This window comes from Mus caroli, chromosome 6 (assembly GCF_900094665.2).
Source record: "Mus caroli chromosome 6, CAROLI_EIJ_v1.1, whole genome shotgun sequence".
NCBI classification, from domain to species: domain Eukaryota; kingdom Metazoa; phylum Chordata; class Mammalia; order Rodentia; family Muridae; genus Mus; species Mus caroli.
Window position 1 is genome coordinate 2,608,415 of NC_034575.1, and position 24,735 is coordinate 2,633,149.

General features: G+C 43.9%; 1 protein-coding gene across 5 annotated transcripts in view; it reads right to left on the reverse strand.

The window, feature by feature from the left end:
- The window catches only part of LOC110296011 (calcium-binding mitochondrial carrier protein Aralar2-like), an 87,581-nt gene that overhangs the window by 42,193 nt on the left and 20,653 nt on the right, over positions 1–24,735 (reverse strand). For all 5 annotated transcript variants that reach the window (XM_029478918.1, XM_021164489.2, XM_029478917.1 and 2 more), the window contains exons 2-3: positions 19,227–19,280; positions 8,579–8,721 (exon numbers count right to left, since the gene is read on the reverse strand). In XM_029478918.1, the coding sequence (XP_029334778.1) occupies positions 8,579–8,721; positions 19,227–19,280 (197 nt within the window). The remainder of the gene's footprint in view (positions 1–8,578; positions 8,722–19,226; positions 19,281–24,735) is intronic.

Sequence of the window (24,735 nt, forward strand, 5' to 3'; positions counted from 1 at the left end):
AACTCACTTTGTAGACCAGGCTGGCCTCGAACTCAGAAATCCGCCTGCCTCTGCCTCCCGAGTGCTGGGATTAAAGGCGTGCGCCACCACACCCGGCTGAGATAAGCTGTTTTGATGACTATGAAACACTATAGGCTCATACGGATTCACACTAAGAAAAGAAAGTCGGGTTGTAAGGGCCTTTCAGGACCTGGGATGTTATTCTTCACTCTAACACCAGCATCAACACGTAAACCTTTCCTAGGGATTAGTGGAAGCTCTGTGGACCTTTCCCCACTGTTACTTTAAAAATCCACACGTGTTGATGGCTTGAGTAGAAAAACCCACGTGTGTTGACGGCTTGGGTAGATCCTCTATGCGTCTGGGTTTCTTTCTGAGCAACTGAAAATACTCTCCCCTGAAGTTATGTAGATCTTCCAAACATTGGGGATGGCTCATTACCACATTTAAAAAGCTAATTTCATTAGTTATTGCCAGTAACATTAAGAAAATCTTTAATATCGGGAATCTGTCACATGAAAAAAAAACTTAATTATTTTAAATAATTTATTCTTGGGGTAAAAAAATTCTATAAAAATTTAATTCAGCTATTAACTGATCATTTTCTCTCAACTATCAAAGTATAAGTATGTAAATTCTTATGTGTACTTCCTACTTAGTCACCCAGTGTATGTTCAAGAATTTAAGAGGTCAGTAACTTTTATACTTCACGAACCTTCTGAAGCAAAAAATATTATTGCTGTTGTTGTTACTATGTGGTAAAGAAGACAATGACGACTCACTTCATTCACACTGCTAAACAACAGAAACATTTTGCTCACAATTCTGGAAGATTAAGGGACACCAGTAGATTTAGTGTCTAGAAGAGACCTGTTCCACACAGACGGTTGGTACCTTCTCCCACGGTGGGAGGAGTGGACAGGTTCCTTCAAGCCTTTTTTTATAAGATCACTAACCCCATCCAGGAGACATAGCCCCACTGACTTAGCCACTTCCTGAAAGCCCCACCTCTTAAATTCATAGTTGTTGGTTGGGGTCAGGTTTCAGCAGGAATTTGGGGACACCCACAACTGGTGGCAAAACTAGCAAGTTAGCCATCTTCAGCCTTAGAGACACCTGCTCAAACATCGCAGCTGTAATAAGAGTAGGCTGCACTTGTATATCTGTGCAGGAGCAGTTCTGACCTCCCAGGCTTCTGAGGTCCTTGAGCTTCCAGGGGTCCACTGAGCACACTCTGAGCACTGCTGCTCTAGATCTCCCCATGTTCTCACAAGAAGCAAATCTCTTAGTCTAGAGCCAATTGTCTTCCCTTTCCTACCTACAGGATCGATTCTCTCCACCTTCCAGAGTCCTGTCTGTCAGCATGCCTCCCCTTAGCAGTCTATACGCAAAAGAAACCCCTGTGACCTTCCCTTCCCCCACTCTGACGATGTCCATTTCTTGTCCTTTCAACAAAACTCTCCCAAAGAGGGCTTGGAGCAGTAGAGGAGGTGGTGGGGGAGGGGCAGGCACATATGAATGAGATGTGAAATCAGTACCCAGTCGCTAATCAACCCTTTCTGGAATTAAAAAGAAAAATACAACCCAGGCATCTGACATTCCTAAAGATTTTTCAAATGCATCAGCAACATAATACCAACCTTTTTAAAAATTCTTTTGAATTTACTCCTCGTAGACAGTGTCTAGCCACCACATTGCATGCACCCCCTTCCTATGATTTCAGACATCAAATATTAAACACGCGGTGAGTAATGCAAAAGGAAAGGGGGTTAATCAGACATCCGCAGAAAGAGAAAGAGAATAACCCTGATTCAATGAGAGCGGTTAATGAGGCCTTTTGTTTTGGTAGATTAATTTGGGAGTCTGATGACTACGAAGAGCATTTAAGCTCCTTGCTTTGGCTGCTGTTGATGATTAGCAAGGCTTTTTTTTTTTTTTTTTTTAATTAAAGAGATGCCTCTGGTTAATTCTCTAGATTATGAATTTCAGGTGTTTACCTGAAATGCATGTCCACCGTAACACGGTGGAAAACTTGGCTCATTAGCCGACAGAAAGGCCTCCTCTGCCGGATGGCGACTGCACTCCACAAACGATGAGCAGCTCAGCCTGTGAACAGCTGATGTTTAAATACATTACCCTAATGCTCTTTAAGCACTGCCAATTGTAAACCTCATTAAATCCCAGCATGTGGCCACGGCCTGGATTTCTTCACCACAGCCTCACAAAGTGAAAACAGGTATATAAAAACGACTTTATCATCAACACTATTACATCCTCCTTCACCCTGGAAAGGATTTAGAGGGCTGTAGTTTCCTTGCTATGAAGCTGTGAACAGGGAAAAAACATAACACTCTTTTACACGGGCCACATGTCTAAAAACCTCATCTTCTGCTTTTTTTTCTTGGCACCCTATAGTCCTCAGGCAGAAGGCCTGGCCCAGGACTGTCTTTGTTCTCTGAACAGAAAGGATTTCTTCCTGGGTGGTGATAATCCTCTCTGATCAATACAGGAAGGTGGGGGCTGACAAGACAGTGCCCTGTACCTGTCAGCTCATCAATAACAACAGGGTATCTGACACTCCCCTTCTCAAGTTTGTCCTCACAGAACGCATATCTTCACAGAGTGAAGAGGGTTCTATACGCAAGGCAGGAAGTGTGGGCTGCGTCCACGGGCCCCAAATGTAAACATTTAACCAGCTACAGCCAGAAAACACTCAGAAAAAGAAATGCATCTGCACGGAGCAGGCACTTTCTTGTCATCACTCCCTGAATAACACGAAGAAGAACATTTCACACAGCATTATATTGGGTTAACTAACTATAATGGTGATTTAAAGCAGAGCGGAAAACGCAATAGGTCAGGTTTAAGAATCACAAAAATGTATAGAAGACACCTGGGCATGAGCAGATCTTGGCAGGATCCTCTGAGGGTCCTGAAACCAATCCACCATGTTCATAGAGAGGCAACTATCTATGGAAAACTTACATGTGATCCTAGCAAGCCAATGAGATATTCCAGCCAAAGGAGCCCCCTGACAGACAGGGTTCATTCAGTACCTTGGCAAGTGGCCAGCTAAGAACTCAAAAGCCCCAGCTCATCCTAACCCCACTTAGTCGCAAAGTTTCTTTGGTCTTAGCTTGCTCTCATGAGCATGATAATCATTAAAAACAACCAGGAAATGTGTTTGGCAAAGCTCATATGGACTAGCATGAGACTCCCACCTGGTTCTTAGTAGGTAAGTAGTATGAGCTGTATATGAAAATTGTATTTTGATAGACACAGCATGGTTTCCATCTTAATTAAAAACTACAGTCACATCAGAGTTTGAAATAAAGATCTGTCTTTAACTCTATTTAAAAAAAAAAAAAAGGCTACAGTCACCACCAAAACTCTAAAGATACATCAGAAGCCATGCACAGTGAACAACAGGGGACCATTCACACTGCTCAATTACGTGGCTTTGTAAGTGGGTCTGTGCCCTGAGAAATTCTGAACCACATCTCTTCCTCCTCCTTAGATGGAAGGTAAACCCCCTCCCTCAGGAAGCCAGAGAGCCAGCAGCTTCCAGTCCCAGGCATTCAAAACTCCTATTCCTCTCCCTCAAGACCCTTTTATGAATTGATTAAATCCGTCCTCAAATTGATTAAGACAGTAGAACAAAGGAACCCCTACACACAACAAAGAAGATCAATAAGGATTATGTGCCCCACAGGAAACTCTGCCAGCTTCCTGATTCCTTCCACAGCCTTGGGTGGCTCTCCACAGCTTAAGATAAATGTTCCATCCTCACCCTTCAGTATGAGCCCTTATATGGTCTGCACATGGCCTATCCTTCCCACCACGTCCTGCATTCCTAGACCCAGACATGCAGGAATCAAATCACGAGATGTAGGGCGGCTTCTCCAGAACCTCTTCTTCCTGCACTAAATGTCCTGTCTTCTGTTCCCGACCCCAGGGCCGACATCCCACGTGTCACTCATGGGATGTCTTCACTGACCTCTCAGTGGGCATGGAAAGTTGATTTTCTGTCTCTCACACTATATTCCTCATCCAGGGCTGTCTTTAACAAGGTCTCTTCTTGTGTTATAACAAATAGCCCTCTGGCTATCTGGAATAGCCCTCTTTGTATCTAGAAAGACCCCGATGGGACTGGAGAGTCAGCTTAGCAGTTAAGAGTACTTGTTGATCTTGCAAAAATCTCCATTTCTGCTCCTAACACTTTCAGATCGTTTTCCTCTTCTGACTTCCTTGGGCACCAAGTATGAATGTGGGACACAAACATAAACGTAGGCAGGACGCTCATACACACAAAATATTGCCAAAAAAAATTGTGTTTGTTTAAAGACTCCAATGATGGAATTTAGAGCCAACAGGGGTAATACATCCATGAGTTCACATGCATTTGCTTGTGCTTCTCTGACTAACGTCACACACTGATTAAATCCATCATTAGAAGTTCCAAACTGAGCTAGGCAGTTTAATCCCAGCACTTGGAAGGCAGAGGCAGATCTCTGAGTTTGAGACCAGCCTGGTCTACAGAGTTTGCCAGGCCAGCCAAGGCTACACAGAGAAGACCTGTTTCAAAAAACAAGAAGAAGAAGAGGAGGAAAGGAGAAGGAGGAAGAGAACAACAACAACAAAAGGAGGAGGAGGAAAGAAGGGGGAGGGGGAGGAGGGAGAAGGGAGGAGGGGAGGAGGGGAGAGGGAGGAGGGGGAGGAGGGGGAGGGGAGGGGGTGGGAGAAGAAGAAAAAGAAGAACAAGAACAAGAACACGAACAAGAACAAGAACAACCTGAACTGCATAGAGTATTTCAGCCAAATTGGGCTAGCAAGAATGACTCAAAAGCCAAAGCAAAGCAAACCAACCTGATGCAAGCAAGCCATAGATCCTCTATTTAATTTGAATTGTGAACACCCTTCTCTTCTAATAGTACACATGGCAGACAGCTTCTTTTCCTTCATATAGTGAGCACACACAACTCTCATTGAATAATGCACGTAGCAACCTTGGAGCCCCGCCTGCAGCAGGCCAGCCATACCTTTCTCAGAATAATGGAGTAAGTTTCTCCTCCCCTATAAACAACCAACAATAGAAACTTACATAGTTTCTATTCAGATATATCCCTAATGTATCCACACAATAGATTGGAAAGTCTGATCTAGCCTAGACTAGTTTGGGAAGCATAAGCAGTAAGGTCATACTCTGTCCTCGAGTGAACTTTTAGAATCCCCTATTTACCATCTTATGTCTATGCATGACCGGGCATGCATGTGATTAAAATCAGATGCATTGTGAGCAGAAGATATGTGCAGCAGAATTACATGAGTTAACCCATCAAAAGAAACAGAGAGGCACACCCACTACACCCCCTTAATAACGCAACTCCTTCTATAGAACCCCACAAAAGAAGTTTCCGTAGCCAAGGTCCTTAAGTACCTTCATTCTTGACTCTTTGAAGTGTATGCATTCTCCCGTGAAGTATATTCTGATCATTTCTACTGCTTTGCTTTAAATAAAGTTTCTCTACTACTTTGCGATCTCTGTGGGCTTTTATTTAAATTCCTTAAATAAGGAACCAAAAAATGCCAGGGGTGGATGATCAGGGGGTGTGGTAGGGAGAGGTGGGGCACACCTTTAAGCTCAGCAGAGGCAGGAAGATACCTGAGTTCAATGCCAGCCTGGTCTACAGAGAGAGTTCCAGAGCAGCCCTGTATGGAGAAGCAGACAAACAAAAACAAAGAAAACCAAACCAAAACAAACCACAATCAAACGAAAGCAAAGAAAAGAAGGAAGAAAGGGAGGGAGGGAGGGAGGGAAAGATAGAAAGAAAGAAACCAAAACCTGAAAACATTTGGCTCACACGTGGACAGCTATCACCAAGCTAAACAAAAAAAAGTCACACTTTAAAAAGGAAAAATGGTAAATACAGCTCACTGGATATGATGGCACACTCCTGTAATCCCAGCATGTATGAGGCTGAGGCAAGAGGATTTCTGAGTGTGAGGGCAGCCTCAGCTATAAAACAAAACCATGTCCAAGTAGGACATAGGCAGTTACTGCTGCGTGTCACAGCCTAGTACATCTCTGGATCAGACCAAAGGTACCACTGGAAGAAGAATCAGATGTTTTTCATAAATTAAACTGGTCACTGACTCTCAAAAATTCTTTACAACTATGAGCTTTCCTTTTTTTTTTTTTTTTTTTTTTTTTTTTTTTTTGTTTTTTCGAGACAGGGTTTCTCTGTGTAGCCGTGGCTGTCCTAGAACTAACTCTGTAGACCAGGCTGGCCTCGAACTCAGAAATTCGCTTGCCTCTGCCTCCCAAGTGCTGGGATTAAAGGCGTGCGCCACCACTGCCCGGCAACTATGAGCTTTCTAATGCCCCAGAGAAAATGTTGTGAATGTGCCTGGTGCTGTTCTTGTGAACCAATCCCCTAATGAATAAAGGAGCCAATCACTGGGCGAGTAGGAGGGACTTCCGGGTTGGATGGAGGAAGATAGCATGAGGTCAAGATGTAGCTTTAAGTGTCTCTCGGTTCCCTAGGTGGACCTGTCAGGATTCGCCACCAGAGGATTTCGATTTAATAAGGCTTACAAGTTTAGTTGTTGCACCCAGCAATTGAGTTACTGTTGTTTCTGAATTAAGTTTATGTTGCATTTTCCTTCACGCTGCAGCTCATCTGGGTTCATGAGAGAAAGCCTGAGGTGTTCCACAAAGGTCTGGGGGTGGAGGGTTTGAAGCATGGGATTGACGTGGTAGTAACCCGCCAGTGGAAACCTAGCGAGCTGGGTGTAGAGATTATGTTTTGAGTCAGAGTCTCCACCAGATAAAAACAGGTTGGCCATTGCCCTCCAGTACATGGCCAGCCAGGTTGTGCTGCTGGCACAAACACAGGAACAGGCCTGTTTATTTTTTAATATTTCCCCGCAACAAGAAAAGAGCTGCTACAGTCAATTATAACAGAGAAAAAGATCAATGTATTAAAGAAATGCCTGTCGCTCCATGCTCACCACAGCAGCCATGATGATGATGTCAACTCAAGCAGGTATCCATACAGGAGTAAATTAAGAATGTGCTATGTACACCTAATAAAACAGTACCCAACCTTTAACAATAAAATTCTGTCACATGTGGCGATGCAGATGAACTCAGAAAATCTTATATTAAGTGAAATAAGCCAGGTATAGAAAAACAAAGGACACGTGTTCTGGCCTATAAGCAGAATCTAAAGAAATTCAGAGTCCACAAAAGCAGAGAGTGGAATGATGCATACACTGGCTGGCATGGGGGAGGTGAGTTGATACTCTTCAAAGAACAAAACAGTTTCTAAAGACAGTTTTGGGCACTGTGGCGTTATGCTTAAGAAAACCACAAGTGTACTTGAGAATTGCTAAGGGAGATTTAAATGTTGTGAATGCAAAACAAGATATGCACATAGGGTAATAGATAGGTAGATTAGTCTACTTTCTACAATCAATATGTACTTTAACATGTTATAAATAATAATATTCTTTATCAATGATAAAGAATAAATCAATGATAAATATAAATTAACCCACCACTAAGCAGGCAGAGGCAGGAGGATCTCTGAGATCGGAGCCAGCCTAGTCTACAGGGTGAGTTCCAGTCAGCCAGGCTACACAGAGAAATCTTCTCTCAAAAAATAATAATAAATAAATAGAATAAACATTACTACAAATTTGAAGACAAAACAGAGCAAAAGTATATATTACAGTTGAGAAACCCAGAATCCCTAAATGAAGGTGTCAACAAGGCCATCCAGAACCTGTCTCCTGAGGCTTTCTGGGAACTCCATCTGAGGCAGGCTTGAGCGGCTGCAGACACTCGCTTGTGAGTGTCCCACTCAGACTGCAGCCTCTGAGAACTATGACACCTGGTCCCCGTGTCAAATCTCCCTCAGCCCCGTCATCAAAGGCGCTTGTCATGGAGATTAGGTCCACCCAGATAACACAAAATAGCATTTTCATGTCAAAATGCTTAACTATACCAGTCCCCTAGATTCTGCCTCCAAATATGGTAAGATTGGCCAATTCCAGAGGGAACTGGTCACTGGGACAAGGCAAAGGGTGCCCTGCAAACTTTTGCCTGTTTGGTTCTGTGCAGTAGAGACTCAACTCTAGCCAGCCTTCCTTGGTAACTGGGAATCATCAGAGTTTTCTGTCTCTCGTTTTCATACCATCTAAGCATTCATGAGACTTAAAGACAATTTAGACAAAGAGACAATCATAGAAGTTATGTCCATAGAGTCACGTTGAAGTTCATAATTTTACAGCTATCTTGAGATATACAAACAGACACATATAAATTCCTAGGTCTCATAACACCTCATCAATTACAACAGCCTCATCAAGCTATAAACAAGTCTTACAAACATGGAGTCCACAACTCTGAAACAATGCTTGAAGAAATACTGAGCTATCATGTCTAAAGTGATGGATTAATAGGTAGAAGAAACAGTTTGGGTCATATAGAGGGTACACACATATAGTGACTTCTTTACCATAAGCAAGAGAAAGTTGGTGCGAGCAGAAGGAAGGTATTTAGAAGCACACATACCCATCTTTGGTCTGATCCACTACACCACTTAAAAGTTCCACAGTCTTCGGGTTGGGCTGGCTTTCTCCAAAAATATTCAAATACCGAGTGACAAAGTCATGAGGAGACATAAAAAATTCACCATTTTTTTCGATGCTCGCATACTGTCGAAAGAGGAGGGAAGAGGTAAGACACGTTATTTAGTATCTCTGATTCTTCAACATACATAACCACACAACCAATAGTGGAAGGCCATGACCGCTCAAAAGATAAAAGCTGACCCGTCCAGCAGGTCCAGTTATTCGAGGGTCACGAGGGGACCTCCTCCTAAGAACCAAATGGGGGGTAGAGAGGGACGAGGGCCTTGTACGAATAAAGACACGGAAACCATTCTGGAATGTATCAAGGCCCCAAATCTATTGAAAAAGGTCCAAGGCTTAAATGCACAAGCAAAAGGGGAAGTACAGATACTTATCAGTGGGAGGGGTGGGGCAATACAAGCAAAAGGAGAAGTACTTATGGGAGGGGGGGCAATAGAAATTCTTTCTTTCGGCAGCTACACAGGGAAGCAGGAACTTGGTGGTATCAGGGTGTGGTCAGGACATCAGTGGTGACTTAGGGCTGGAACATCCCGTGGTTGTTCTCGGAATCCATGTGTTGCTGGCCCACTTTTGACCCCTTTTTCTTCTGGGGGGGGGGAGGCCCAATTTAGAGATCAAGAGTTGTCTTAATAGCTCCCAACAAAAAGTCACACAGACTAGTAACATCTTCAAACGGTGGCTATCATCTGTCACTTTAAAGAAAAAAATTTAAGGAGTCAAATTTTATGCTCACCAGAAGCTCTCACCAATGGCTTGGGGGACCTGTGGCAATGTCTGATAGCAGTTTTCATTGTTATGACTTGGAGAAAGGCAATGTCACTAGCAAATATAAAATAATGCCCTACAGAGGTCTCATTAGGAAGCCCAGGCGACCCCAGCCTCAAGACCTCTGTACCTCACTCCTCCATCGCGATTACAGGCATGCGCACTCAGCTTAAGGATACACGTGTCCTTTCTAAAGTGAGATCAAATGTGAGGTATTAAGTATCCTTCCATAGAGCTGGCAGTGAACGTCTTGCATTCCTGTGTAACAAAGCCCAATTCAATGCAAAGAGAAACAAAACTGATGTTCAGCTGACCTGAAGCCGTCAGAGCGACCTCTTACTCTAGTTTTCTATTTTAGCCCGTCAAATGTATTTTCTTTACTTTGGCTTCTACCAAGTAATTTATAGATGTGGAGCCCCAGATGGCTTGGGGTCAGATGCTACCCAATCCCTAAATCCATAGCTGCTCAAATAATTCACTCAAATGCTTACAGTCCCTGAGAAAAGACGACAAACTGGGCTGAGGAGCTGCCGTGGAGCCACGGGCATCCTCTGTGATGTTGGAAGCAGGTTTAGATTGCTGCACTAGTCAATGCCTTAGTCTCAGCATCGCACTGGGGCTCACAAGCACGGGACTCCCTTCATGGGGTTCTAGGACTCGGTTCACTTTAGGCCAAAAGGACCAGGCTATGTCTTGTTTCTGGGCACACCCAGCTTGTGGGAAATGCTGAAAATAAACACGAGGATGCGGCATCCTCAATGAGGAGAACCAGACCTCCTGATTTTCAAGATGAAAGAGAGCAGGATAAGGTACCTGAGGGCAGGGGTTCTGAAGTGACCAGAATCATGCTGGCAGCAGCAGGGTGAGGAGGGGCACGGTGTAATGAAGAGCAGTACCAGGCTGTGTAGCTGTGGGGTCTGGCTCTTCCCGACTCCACCTGAACATACTGGGAGTTAAACAAAGCTTTCTGGGCTCTGATGCTTCATGTGCAGAATGGGTGTAATAATATTACCAGCCCCGTATGGCTGATGCATGGAGCAGATGAGATAACAACACACACTATGAACGATGCCCAGATCACAGTAAGCACACTTCTGGTTTTGCTTTTTTATTACATATATGTATGTATGCATCTATGTGCATATGTATCCACATATGTATGCACATAGATGCATGCCACAGCACTCATATGGAGGTTGGAGGAGAACTCGTGGAAGTCCGTTGTCTCCTTTCCACCATGTAGAGTTGGGGGATGGAACTCAGGCTGTGCCTTTGTATCAAACACCTTTACCTGCTGATCCACTCTGCTGATCCACGTTTTTGCTTTTCTAATTCATTTCTTTAACCCACCGTTTCACTGAGTGAGATCTGCTGCTGGTATCAAACCAGGTCAAGGATGTAATGAGGGTTTTCTTCCATCACTAGCGACCTGGTCCTAGGCATGGCAAAATGCTAGGATACTATCTTCAAAGTATATTTCTCAGATAACAGTATAAAACAGAGACAGCCCAGCGATGCCACCATCCTTCACTGGCATTTACTTTACTTTGCAGGGAATGGACAGAAGAAAGAATTCATTGTTATTTTTTTCCCCTAAATGAGGACAAACAAGCTTGAAATGGAAGTGGCCTGTCACCGTGAATGATAGCAATCCTATGGTTGGTTATACCGAGGTTGCCCTATGATAGTGATTAATTTACCTTAGAATACAACTTAACTTTTCTCCTGCTGGTACACATTTAGATTATTTCCAGTCTGGGTTATTTTGTACAAAAACCTAAGATAGCCATTCTTATATATAACATTTGTCCCAATTCCTATTTTCAAAGAACAGACTCCCTGAAAGAAGAAATTGTTGAGTTAAAGGACAGGAACCTTCAGGCGCTCGTCGCTTATTATCACGCTGTTCTCCGGAAACGATTGTACCAATCGCTCTGCCACCCACAGCGCCAGAACGTGCTCTTGTCCCTTCTGAGGTCATATTTGTTTCAAATACTTTTCCAGTTTGACATTTTTATGTAATTCAGTCTAGAGGGCTTTTTTTTTTTCCTTTGCCAATCCTCCATTGCTTTCCTGACCTTGGAAATGCAGTCCCTTCTCATGTCAAGAAGAAATCCCAACACAGTTTCTCTCCTGACCTTTGACCAGATCCGTATTTAGCATTAGGCTCCAGGAGATCAGAGCTCTGCTTCTGTATGTCTTGTGGCATGAGAATATTCCGACTTTTCCCAATCTATATTGGCTATTCCAGGCCCACAAACCACGTCTTCCCCGACCCGGCCCTGCTCTTTAAGACGCAGGTTTTTCACTGATCAATTGTCAGATGATCACCAGGGTGCACAGTGAGAAGCAGACTCCACCTGCGCTTCAGTTCTCAGAGGCTGGAAAGGCTCCCTGGGGCCAGAGTGTGCTCTGGAGCTGCCAGGCACAGCACCAAGAATGTGTCATGGACCGGCAGTTCTGACCGATGGGAGACAGTCCAAGACCACCCTATCTTGTTGACCTGTCTGTCCTTGCAAGATAACAATGACTCTTGCTTGCTGCAACTGCAGGGAGGGCCCTGTCAGGACAGGACTTTTTTTGGCTGTGTTCTTTCCCACTGTTGTTTCCGCAGATTCCCAGACTGCTGAATGGGGCTCGAGAAACACTTTCCAGATGAGAGAAAGGTTCAGAAGGCTGCATTACTTTTCTCCTCGAGCTTTTCTTGGCCTGATGGTTATCCTTTGAATTTTCTCCAAATGATCCTGGGAATCATTGTCAAGTTGTGGACCGGAAACTCAATTGTCCCTGGAAATGCAAGCTCAAGCCGCTCACTCTCAAGATAATGAGGGATAATGAAAGTTGGCAAAAACACAGAACATTCCCACATGCTGGTGGTGTAAGAATAAACTGATGGAGCTGGTGAGATGGCTCAGCGGCCAGGAGCACTGGCTGTTCTTCCGCAGGACCGAGGTTCAATTCCTAGAACCTACGTGCCAGCTCACAACTCTCTGTAACTCAAGTTTAGAGAATCACAGACAAGCATGCAAGCAAAAAGACCAATGCACACAAAAATGGATAAATCTGTTTTTTAAAAAATTATACTTGTGTGTGTATGTATATGTATATACATACATGTATATGTGTATACATATGTGTGTATTTATATATGTGAATAAATTGACAAACCATTTTCGAAAACTGCTAAGCAATGTCTACTGTAACTGTGTCTAACGTAACTATAGACTTAGCAATTTCAATCATAAGGAAATCTATAACAAAATGTATATGGACTATAATATCAAAAACGTTTGAGTATTCACAGCAACTTATCTTAGGATGACAAAAATGCTTTAAAAACAAAAACAAAAAAGCAACAGTCCAGAGATCACTCAATGACTGGATACTTAATTGACTGTCATATAGTCACACAATAAAATACAATGTAGCAATAAACTAACTCACTCCACCACCCACCACACAGATGAAGCTACATAAAATCAGGGTTGGAGGTAGAGGTCAGTAGAAGAGTGAAAGCCTGTGTTGACACAGGCCTGGAGCTCAGCAAGAAGTAATAGAGTGGACACAGACCACATCACTATACTTATCCTGGATTGAAATAAAGGACAGAACTAAGGTGTCATGAGAGAATGCAGCCAGTTAGCTTTGGGGGTGTGGTGACTGACTAGCACAGGGAGCAAGGAGCTCCTGGGTGCTAGTGCCATGGCTGAACGCTCACCCTGTAAATAACCGCCGCGATGTGTGCTGAGGATACGCGAACCAGACTCAGACCAGCTGTCACATTATCACCGAGGTATTGGTATTGCCCTCACTTGTTTAGAGGTGATAAAAGAGGTCTCCTCTTAAATGACATGTTAATTTGGATGCAGAATACAGTTGTGCTCAGTTTAGAACAAAGCAGTCCACCAAAGCAGGAATGACTCACTCTGGGGTTCAAGTAAATACATCAAAGGTTGTCTCTTGGACTCATGGACAGAGGCCAACTACGATAAAAGCATAAACTAGGGGTGTTGACAAGGCAGCTTGGTTGTCCTTGAAGCAAGGAACAAGGGTCACTGCTGGGGAAGAGACACTTCCAGCTGCCACAGCTCTAGAATACCGTTCGATACCTCTGACGATAGTCTTCGGAAGGCTTTTCTAGTTCTATAAACGCTCATCAGCTGTGGTAACACTGAATAAGGATAGTAGCAGACAGACTCAGAAAAGGAACCTGTCCCTGCAGGGCCGATTCCACCAGGACTGGAGTTCGATCTGGCTTGCTCTCCACTAGTAATTTTAACAAAGCCTGTGAGTGGTGACCTGGGTCAGAGCCCTTATCATCTGGCCACTTGTGTTTGTCATTCACTGAACCCTGGGGCTGAAAGGCAAATTCCCCTGGACACCCTTTCAGTCAGAGACTCCCTGGGCACACCGTACACCAGGTCCTGTCACCGGCCAGCCTTTACCTTGATTCCCTGTTCCAAGGACAGAATAACACAAAACAGGGAATAAAAATTTTTAATAACTTAAAATTTACATTAATTGAAGATGCGCATTACAGCACCTAAGGTGAATTACAGTAAGTACTCAAGAAAGAGATAAGGAAAGTGTATGTGAAGATGCACAAACCAGTGTGGCAAATACTCAGTTAAATTAAGGGCTAATCGTGTACACACTTGCCTTATAATCTTATTTCTGTTGGAAATTGTCACAATAAAAAATTTAAAAGCTAAGAATCCTGAAGCTTTAATTTAAACAAATTTCTATTTATTAAAAGTAAAAAATTTAAATAACAATTTTCCAACTAACCAGAAAAAGGGGGTGTCTTACAAAAATAAGTCTCAGTTGCTCGCATAAATGTGAGAAATACACTTCCACATTCAAGAGCGACCCAAGCTTCAGTCCACGAAGAGCCTACCATGAGCTACATCTAAGAATTTCTCTTAAAAATATAGTGCAAAAGCCAGGAGTGAAGACATCTTTAATTCCAGCACTTGGGAGGCAGAGGCAGCTGATCTCTCTGAGTCTGAGGCAGGACTGCTCTACAGAGTGAGTTCTAGGACAGCCAGAGCTATAGGGTTTTGAAACCCTGTCTGGAAAAACCAAAACCAAACAAAACAATAACAACAAAAAGAACAGTAGTGCAAGCTAAAGGAAACCTGCAGATAGGAGGCCATGCAACAGGAGTGAGGGCTAGCACTCCGTTGGTAAGGTGCTTGCCAGGAATGCTTTGGGCAGACTTCAATACCAGGCACCATAAAAATGAGGAGTGGGGAAGACCTATTCATTACAATGTTGCATGATAGTTAATCAGAAATGGCAACTAAGTAGACAGTAATGAAGAATGACTAGATAAAGCAGCATACGACGACGAAAATTAGAACTATCGTAGTTTAAAAACTTATAGAACAATAGTTATAACTTAACCCGAGTTATGGTAGACGGAGGGCCCTTAACAAGGCAGTATTTGTATAGTTTTCCTCCTGTTAAGAAAAACAACTGAAAGAGAAAGCAAGAGATGAAGAGGGAAAAGAAAGAAGGGTGGAGGAGAAAGAGAGACATCCGTGTCTGTGCTGAAATCCAAGACAGTTTTCTTTATGCATCTGCCTTCTGAATCTTCAACAATGATAAAAATTGATCGTAAGAAAAAAGTTCCTCAAACGCGAACTAAATGGAGTTTTCCTACACACGTTTCCTGGTGTGTGCCATGCTTCACTTGCCAGCCCAGACCTGAAACTCCACAAAGAGCTCACATCCTCCCTGCTGTGCCTGGCCCCTGCCACATCAGAAATGGAATCGCTCTAGACTCTTATTCATAAAGATTACACATCTCACACACTCCACACTCTGGAGGTACTGGTCTCATCCTGCCCTCTGTGTGTGTGTGTGTGTTCTGCTACTGTGCACTCAGGGCATGTACACTGTGGCCATATTCACACAGCCAGCCCCCACCATTATCAAAGATTGATTAGGCTCCGCACCCTTGAGCATGCCTCAATCCAGCACTTGGGAAGCAGAAACAAGTAGATCTGTTGAGTTCAAGGTCAACCTGATCTACGTAGTGAGTTCCAGGATAGCCAGGGCTATGGAGAGAGACTAGGTCTCAAAAATAACAAACAAACCAACAAAGAGACCAGACACTTTCATCAGACACCCCTCAAAGTACCCCTGAGCAGCTCATTGCCCACTGCTCCTGCAAACACCACCAGAATCAGAGATTTCCAAAAGCATCTCTCTCATGGACCCAAAGCCCACCCTCCCTGTCTTTGCAGTACTCGGAAAGCCCTCAGGGGTTTTTAACCTATCTACAGACATGGCAGGCTTTCGAGGATGCTCACCCCCAAGCTTTCTATCACATCCTGCTCTGCACAGCACCCTCCCTGACAGTCTCGTCCCATCTCCAGGCTTCCACGGGGTCCTCCTCTCCTATTGCTCCCCCATGCTCTCCACCCCCCCCCCCCCCGGCTTCTCCCTCCACACAAGGGAATCTTTGGAGCCGGTTTACGCAGTCTCTTTTCCTGCTGTACTCCTGAAAAACCGGCCTGTGCTAAACCTGAGCTCCTGAGACAGCCTTCATTTACTCTCGGTCCTCTTTGCTGGCCCCACTTGTAACAGAGCATCCCTGCCCTTGATTTAAGTCACAAATCCCTTTAAATGAACATGAAGCTTCAGCAAATATACTAGGTAGAAAAACTTCATCAGGTTGAGATTAGAACAGTGTGGAGTTCAGCTTCCACATACACATAAAGCATTGACGAGCATTTTCCCAAGAACAGCCTTCAAAGTGGACGCCATTGGTTTAGCCCGGCGTGTTGCAAACCAAGAACCAACATTCAGTCATTCTCTATTCATTCTACAGTTAAAGGCCGTTCCCTCCATACCCGGGGTACACTCCACTTGGCACGTACTACTTCCTTCCTTTGTCTGGAACAAAATTCATCCCCGTCTCTAGCTGATAAACACCTATTCTTTTACCATTTCAGCTCAAACTTCCTTCTGTACATTTTCATAGGAAGTCGTAATTGGTCTGCCATAATCTCCCTACACATTAATGTTATGTCATACTTACCAACCGTATCGTGGCTCTGTTTTTTTACTTACAGACAGAGAAATATTTCGGGGCAGAAGTCATGGTTTAGGCATCCCTACTAGATGCCCAACATCTAAGAGAACCTCAGAGTCAGGTGAGCAGGGTGAGACTTGAGCCTCCTTCTCAAAAGCATGCAGTTAAGAATCCAGAAGGGGGGCTGGTGAGATGACTCAGTGGGTAAGAGCACCCGACTGCTCTTCCGAAGGTCCGGAGTTCAAATCCCAGCAACCACATGGTGGCTCACAACCATCCGTAACGAGATCTGGCGCCCTCTTCTGGAGTGTCTGAACACAGCTACAGTGTACTTACATATAATAAAGAATCCAGAAGGGTGCCCCTCTTCAGTCTCTAGGTGACTCTCTCCCCGTCTGCTCAGTCTCACGGCTCTCTGACCCAGACACCTAGTACCCAAGGCTCCTTTTTATCCCTCCCTGGCTGCAGAAGAATCCTTCCTTCTGCCTCATTCTTCAGAGAGCTGGCTGGCCTAGTTCACATGGAGTTTTTATGAGAGAGAAAAAACTCAAGTTACATTAACGAACAGGAAACAACAGAGGAGACAGGTTTGCAGACTGGTGACTGTTTGTGCCTACTTAGCAGGCCCCCTCTGCGTCTCAGTCTCCTTTCATCCCTTAGCCACAACCATCATCTATGCTAGACAGTAAACAAGAGAGCCTCCGCACGCTGGGGCGAAGTAGATTTAGGTTGGTCCCACACTATTCAGGCCTGGTGAGGTCAGCAGACCCTGTGCCAGATCCAGATCCTGTCTACTAACTGCTGATTCAGTTTCCTTCACATACCCACCTCCTCCCCCGCATCACCTCAGACTCTAAGCCATAAAAAAAAAAAAAACCCTCTCAAAAGTCACGTAGTCCCCTATTTAGTGCCAAAGATTCTGAGCCGAACTTTGAGGTCACCCACACAGAAACAACACGAGCGGCTATGCAGAGACCCACACCAAATTCCTACTCTTTCTGTGCTTCCTTGTGCCAAATGGAGCCATCTCTCCAGCCCCAGAGCAGTAACTTAAGGAAGACATGAAGAGCATCCATTTTCTTGATTTCAATCATTGGGAACCCATTTCTACCTTACACTATTCTGTTTTTGCCCTTCTTAGCTAAAAGGAAATTGGAAAAGTATGTGTGTGTGTGTGTGTGTGTGTGTGTGTGTGTGTGTGTGTGTGTGTGAAGTCCAGGCATCCTTAAAAATTGAACCCTTTTTCCTCCTCTGAAAACTTCCTCCTATATTACCTTGGGATCTTTGGCTTTCCTGCCTTTGTTCTTGTTTTATTTATTATGTGCACGTCTCTGTGCCTACATGAGTTTACATGCAGCACATGCCCTCAATGGCCAGAGAGCTTCAGAGAGTTACAAGCAGTGTTGTGCTGCCTGACAAACCAGGTGGGAACTGAACCTGGGTCCTCTGAAAAAGCAGTGAGCACACTTAACCCTCCTAAAGACTCAGCCAGCTCTTCAGTCTGTCTTCCCAATATTTGCATCATTTAAATACAAGCACAGACACATTACTGAGTCAACCTGAAGCAGGCCAGGTGCTGGGCAGTGCACACCAGCCAATGTACTGAATCTCTAGAATTTCTCCTAACTTTTCATTAGGAAAATATTCAAACGCACTAAGCAGACAAATAAAAGTGTAATAAGGCTAATATTGCATTTTCTAATTTTAAATATTTTTCATAATACTATCTCCTCCTCCCCCAAATCAGATTTTAAGGTAGATTCTACTATCATACTGTCATCTATAAATGCTCCAGTGTGCCCCTCCAAAAGGCAGCACTTCCATCTTGTCTTTTGAGATGGAGTCTCTATCGTATAGAACTGAGTGTTCTGGAACTTTCTGGCGAGCACTTTCTCTCAGAACAGCCTTCAAAGAGAACTCGAATGTCTTAGCCAGGCATGTTGCAAACCAAGTACTAACATCCGAACCATTCTCTAACCATTCTAACACAGACCACTAAACTTCCCCTTGTTATCTCTACACACCTGGCTCACTTCATTTGCACGGACTGTCTTTTCAACGCATAGAGAATGCCCACATAGTTTGTTTCTATTGTCTTTTAAAAACAGGCCTTTTCTTTTCTTGACTATGTTGAGCCACACACACACCCCAAAATGGTTGGAGACGGAGGAAGACTTTTGTGGTTTTTTTGCTGTACTAACTGTTCCCTGTCCAGAACCACAGAGTTGGAAGTATACAAGAAATCAAAGAACTAAATTCTTAGAGTACCTGGAGAATCCCAAGTGTCTATGATCATCCAGTGACACCTAACGATGGGGATAATGATTAGAAAAAAACAATGGGCTTCTTCTATCTTAGAAGGGAGGACAGTCCTTTCTGGCAGAATAGAGAATTTACCAGGATGCTGGTACAAATCCTGAAACTTCGTAGGAGAAAAGCCACCACTCTGGACCTTCAGAGACCAGTCCTCAAGAGGTAACGAGTCACCTTCAGTCCTCCAAGTCCTTCTCAGTTGAACTGCATGGCGTGAAAGAAATTCAAATAGAAGCCATATCCCCATCACCAGAAATCACATACATCGTTCCCATATATTTTTTAAAAACAAAAGAATAAAGGATACCTTTCATGACTCCTACATTAAGATACTTTAGGGTATGTTTTTAAATTTTTCAACAATGAAATAAAGAGCTGTTTGAAATAATCTTCTAAAGTTACAGAACACAAACCAAACAAGAAACAAAATAGATTCCTTTATACTGACCTTCAAAAATATTGCTTTAAGCTCAGCCGGGTCGGCTCTCTTGGTTAAAGCCACCTAAAAATACACAGAAAATGTTTATATTATTAGAACAAAGCGGAGAAATCAAGCTAGCAGGAGGGAAAATAAACTTTGGGTTAGAAATTAGTACATTTCAGTTTTTTTTAACTTAAAGTACCAAACTGCTCCAGTATGTAAACCGGTCCCCAGATTCTAAGGTAGACTCCGTGTGGCTTCTAAAATGATAACATTCTGTGTGAGAAACCAGAAACGCTTTAATATCCAGTATTCGATGTATGAAAAGCAGGGGGAAAGTTGAAACAGATTAGTGAACACCTGGCTTTTTAAACCACACCCAAGAGTAACTCATACCTTCTCCTGGGAATACTAAATATTAAGTACAACCTGTTTGCCAGTCCTACATAGGAGCACATTTCTTAAAAGTCAGTGAACTAGTAAATCATATTAAGGGCCCAGGGAGAACTGCTTCCCACAGCTCCACCATGAGCAGCACGTACACCCAACAACCTAGACACGCCAAGGAACTCCCCACCTCTCCCCAGCCTTAATAAATCATAAGTCTCCAAAGGTGTGACTATTATTCTTCACATTCTAGAAACTCAAGGGACCGTGGTTACCTTCCACCAGTAAAACTTGACAGATTAGCTCAGAATAGGTGTTGTGCTTAATTCTCCAGGCCACAAAGTCCAAAAACATCACTGGGGGGAAAAGCAAGACAAACTTGAACATGACTGCCCCAGGCCAACACAAAAGAACCCTTATGCAGAAGCAAACAGTGGGCTTATTCACTGCCCATCACCCAGTCCTGCTGGCAAAAGTGGTCAGAAGTCGCAGTTCTCAGCAAGCCCAGTGTCACCCCATGATACAAGCAAGGCGGGGGTCCTGGAACCACCCCAACACTGGAATCATGTCTCTATCCACGAGGAGATTTATGCAAATTGTTGTAAACCCCTTCTGTGTGCTTGCAAAGGCTCTTCTGAGATCTTGAGACAATGGCTTTTCTGTCCTTCAATATGAAACTACCAGAGCTTGTTAGCCCACCACTATCAGGAATATATTTATTAACCAGTCGCTGGAACGGGAGGTAGCCTCTCTGCAAGCTGCTGATTGGTCACGTTGGTTTGCTACCTCTGATAGACTCGTTCACTTCCGCTGACGATCTGACACTATCAGTGCCTTAAATCCAGAATTAGCTGATGTTCTCTGCTGTTCAATAACGGGGGGAAACTAAGACCGCTAAGCAGCCCAGTCGTGATTAACGGTACTCCTGACCACTAGCCAACACAGCCATGATTAATGACACTATAGACCTCCAGGTCTTAGAAGAGAAGGCCCTGTTGGTGGAAAGAGGAAGCTAAAATGAACATTCCTAAAAAAGGCATCACCAAGTGCCTGTGTCTCCACTGGCAGAGCGGAGGCCTTTCTTCCACCTTAGTAAAAATCCTACACCCTTTGACAGGCCATTTACTAGGCATAGGAAGAGGGGCTACACATATGTTAGCCTAAGTTCCTAGGGTTCTTTCTTTGAAAGGGAAAGAGATTTTCTACGGAATGAGCTATGCTTGCTCTGTGTGAATTCATACTCGCACACCTGCTTAGTTCAGTATGCTACACAATTTGTATGAGCAATACCAGACACTGCTATTTAGGATGTCCCTCCTTGGCCCAAGTTCCCACCACATCACACTCTCCTGCTCCCCAAGCACACAAGTCATTCAATGCTCCTATGACACAAGTCATTCAATGTCAGAGCTGGACATCGCTGAGAGAAAAAGCAAACTCTTCCCTCGCAGGGTCTAGGCACGGAAGAGCACAAAGGGAAAAGGCCATCTGGGGGTGGGGGGGACAGTGCTTCAAATTTATGCCACCAAGAATGGACCCTACAGTTTACAAAACATGGCCAGGTCCTCACAGTAAGTCTGAAAGTCAGAACCCATACTATTTTCCCCATTTTACAGAAGGGAAAATCAAGGCTCAGAACCAGTCATGTACCTCCATTCTCTAAGTCAGAAGAAAAGCTAGATTCCCCCTGGCATTTGCGTTTTCTCTGTCTCAAATCTCCCATCCCCCCACATCACCGGCTTACAGAAAATATACGGCACAAGAGAGAAAATCAACTCTATATGAAATTTGACTAGCAAGATGGTATATACCTGAAATCCTAGAACTGCAGAAACTGAGGCAGAAAGATCCAGAGTTTGAGACTAGGCCAGGTTACTAGTGAGATCCATTCTCAAATCACCCAACCAGTGAAAAGGTTTTAATATCAAGACTGTCCTTGAACAGAAGGGAGAACTAGGAGAGAGGAAGGGAAGTTGAGGCTCTTAAAGACACTCACCAAAGCCCCTACCAAACCCTCAAGGCCATCCTAACACACCGGTCCATCCCTAGCTCTCCTAGCCCGTATAACACTACTCTTGCAAACAGCCCCAAAGCTTCAGGAGGAGCAAGGGGATAATAATCACATAGGAATTTGCCTAAGACTGAGAGCCACTGATACTATATCACATCTTAGGCATAGAGAACCATGGAACCAGAAGACGGCTTCCTAGAACTTCCTATCATCTGTCCTCGATCTATCTACTGCCTACTCGGGAAATGATAGGTAGCTATTCGGAATTTCCATTTTGGCTTCCATTCACAGCCCCATGTTGTCCTCAACAGTGGAGGGACAATCACAGTGACTACTGCAGAAAGTTGGAGAGAGAGCTGTGATGTCCTGAAGGTGCACTGAGATAGAGTCTAACTGGTGGCAAGAGCAACACTTGCGAGAAGATACGTGCTGAGGAATGCGAGCCAAAGAAACGGAGCGGTGCTTTGTAAGCCAACACAGAGCAGCTGTTCAGTACTTGGGCTTTACAGCCAAGGAGCCTGGCGTTATTAGACCTAGCTTATTCTTGGGCTACAGAAGCTCCATCACCTTAGGTAGTTTCCAGATGTACATACACACATGGGGGTGTGCATCTTAGATAATAACATGTACATATTTACATGTGCTGGTCATTTAATAATTACTTAGTATCTTATTCTTCATCATCTGCACCTAAAGAACAGAGTATAACACAGTCTAACTTTAAAACAAAAGTTGCACTATGGCTTAAATAAATGAAGTAATTGATTTCCAATCCAAATCTACGAAGGAAGAGACTCTTTTCAAGTGACTAATGAAATATCACTTGATATTTAAATCAACACAATAGAGAATTTTGTATTCAGTCAGGTAACACGTTGCAGTCATTCCAAACTTACGAGGAGATGAAGCAAGGGGCTGCATGTCTGTTACCTCCACACACTGGGAAACATCTAATTTGATTTAACTTAGAATGGAAATTTCAGGTATATTCCATAAGTCCATGATACTAAATGGTAAAATTAGAGAATCATGAAATATGGATTTTACTTTAACAAGATAAATGCTAGTTATAGCCATATGAGGCGGTCATCAACAGCCATCTGAGAAATATACACAAACTAGGTTAAGAAGCTAAAAACCAGTTAGATAATAACCAACTTTAGTAACTGGCTTTTTCATAAAGGGAATAAAAATATAACAGGAAGAACCAGAAAGGTGTCTTTCAGAACAAATAAATTCACTCTAACACGAGTTAGAGTTGCCAACTTCGGGGAAAAGAAAGATTCCTACGCTTAGGAGTAATTTTTTTTTTCCAGTCAGCTTGCTTACTCTGGAATTAAGCCACAGTACCAGGCTCATTACTTTCACAAATTGCAGCAGTACACATTTGTGCACTCAAAATAATTGGTAGGTGTGACAGATGACAGTAGGGACAAATAAGAAATCCAACGTAGCTGGGTACGGTAATCCCAGCCCTAGGGAAGATCCTAGAACCTAGAGTCGGGAAGATCAGGAGGAGTCCAAGAGCCTTCTTGGCATTTTGTTTGGGACCATCTTGAGACGGAGGAGACCTTGTCTTAGGAGGGAAAGGAAAAAAAGGCAGCGGGAGAAATAAAATTGGGTCACTCCTCTCTGGAAGCTCTGAAAATGTGAGACCCAGCTGGATCTCCCTGGGGGCTTCCACAGACCATGGCAGCCTCTACAAAGAACTTAAGGGACTCCTCAACTGACAATTAAAGCATCTAGATGATGGGGCTGGAGAGATGGCTCAGCAGCTAAGAGCACTGACTGGTCTTCCAGAAGTCCTGAGTTTGATTCCCAGCAACCACACGGTGGCTCACAACCATCTGTAATGGAATCCGATGTCCTCCTCTGGTGTGTCTGAAGACAGCTACAGTGTACTCATCTACATAAAATAAATAAATCTTAGAGAGAGAGAGAGAGAGAGAGAGAGAGAGAGAGAGAGAGAGAGAGTCCTGATGAGTAAGATGTGAGATCTACACTGGTGGCTCTCTTCAGGTCCATGCTCTCAAAATACTGAGGTGAGCTGGGCACGTGCATTCACATGTATATTCCCACATGCAGATGCACAAACATACATGCAATAAAAATATCTGTGAAAAAATGAATGGAGCACTCAAAACAAAAAGAACTACCTCAGACCTGAGTTCTGAATCTTTGCAGTGGACACATTATAGTTTGAATACAAAATACCTCTGGTAGGCTCATGTGTTTGAAGACTTGAGCCCAGGTAGAGGTGGTGCTGTTGGGGGCAGAGGTCCAGTTGGAGGAAGTGGTCACTCATAGGGGAGACTCTGAAGGTTATAGCCTGGCCCTGCCTCCCGTCTAGGGTTCATTTTTTGACAAGGGTAAGCTTCTACCTCCACAGCCAAGAGTCCCTCCTGCTGCCACAGCTTTCCCACCATGGAGTCTATTCCTTTTAACATGAACTAAGACAAGTGCTCCCTCCATTGTGGGCTTAGGCTGCTGATTTTGAGGGTGTGTCTGTGTGTGCTTCTGTGTGTGTGTCTGTGTGTGTTGAGCTATTATCTGCTACAGTCAATTGAAACAAAACCAAATTTTTCATCTTCATGAGACAGAAAGTGCTCCCTCCCTTTAGCTGGTTTAACTGCATAATTTATGATAGTGATAAGAAAAGTAACAAATATAGCATAAATCTATAAAAATGGCAAATACAGCATATCTTTAAAAGATTGCAATGGGTCGTTGGGCAGAGCCCCTGGCTGAAAGCCAGCTGCAGCATCACCATCATCACAGGCCCCCTTCTCTAACTCACTTCCCCATTCTGAGTGAGCCCTGAGCTCACAACACTGGTGGGGTTGCTTACCCAAAGATTGCCTGATATAATGACTGTGTATCTTTGATATAAAAACCAGAAAAGGTGACTCATCAAAAGCAGGCCACCATGTGTATGTGTGAAAGTCAGCATTCGGTGGTAAGAATAAAGGAGCCAGGAGAACCGGTGCCACACAGCCCTTTTCCCTGAGGAACCAAGTGTAAGAGGACCTAAATCCTGAAGCAAAACTGCCCCTGGGGGCTGACGAGATGGCTCAGTGGTTAAGAGCACCGACTGCTCTTCTGAAGGTCCCGAGTTCAAATCCCAGCAACCACATGGTG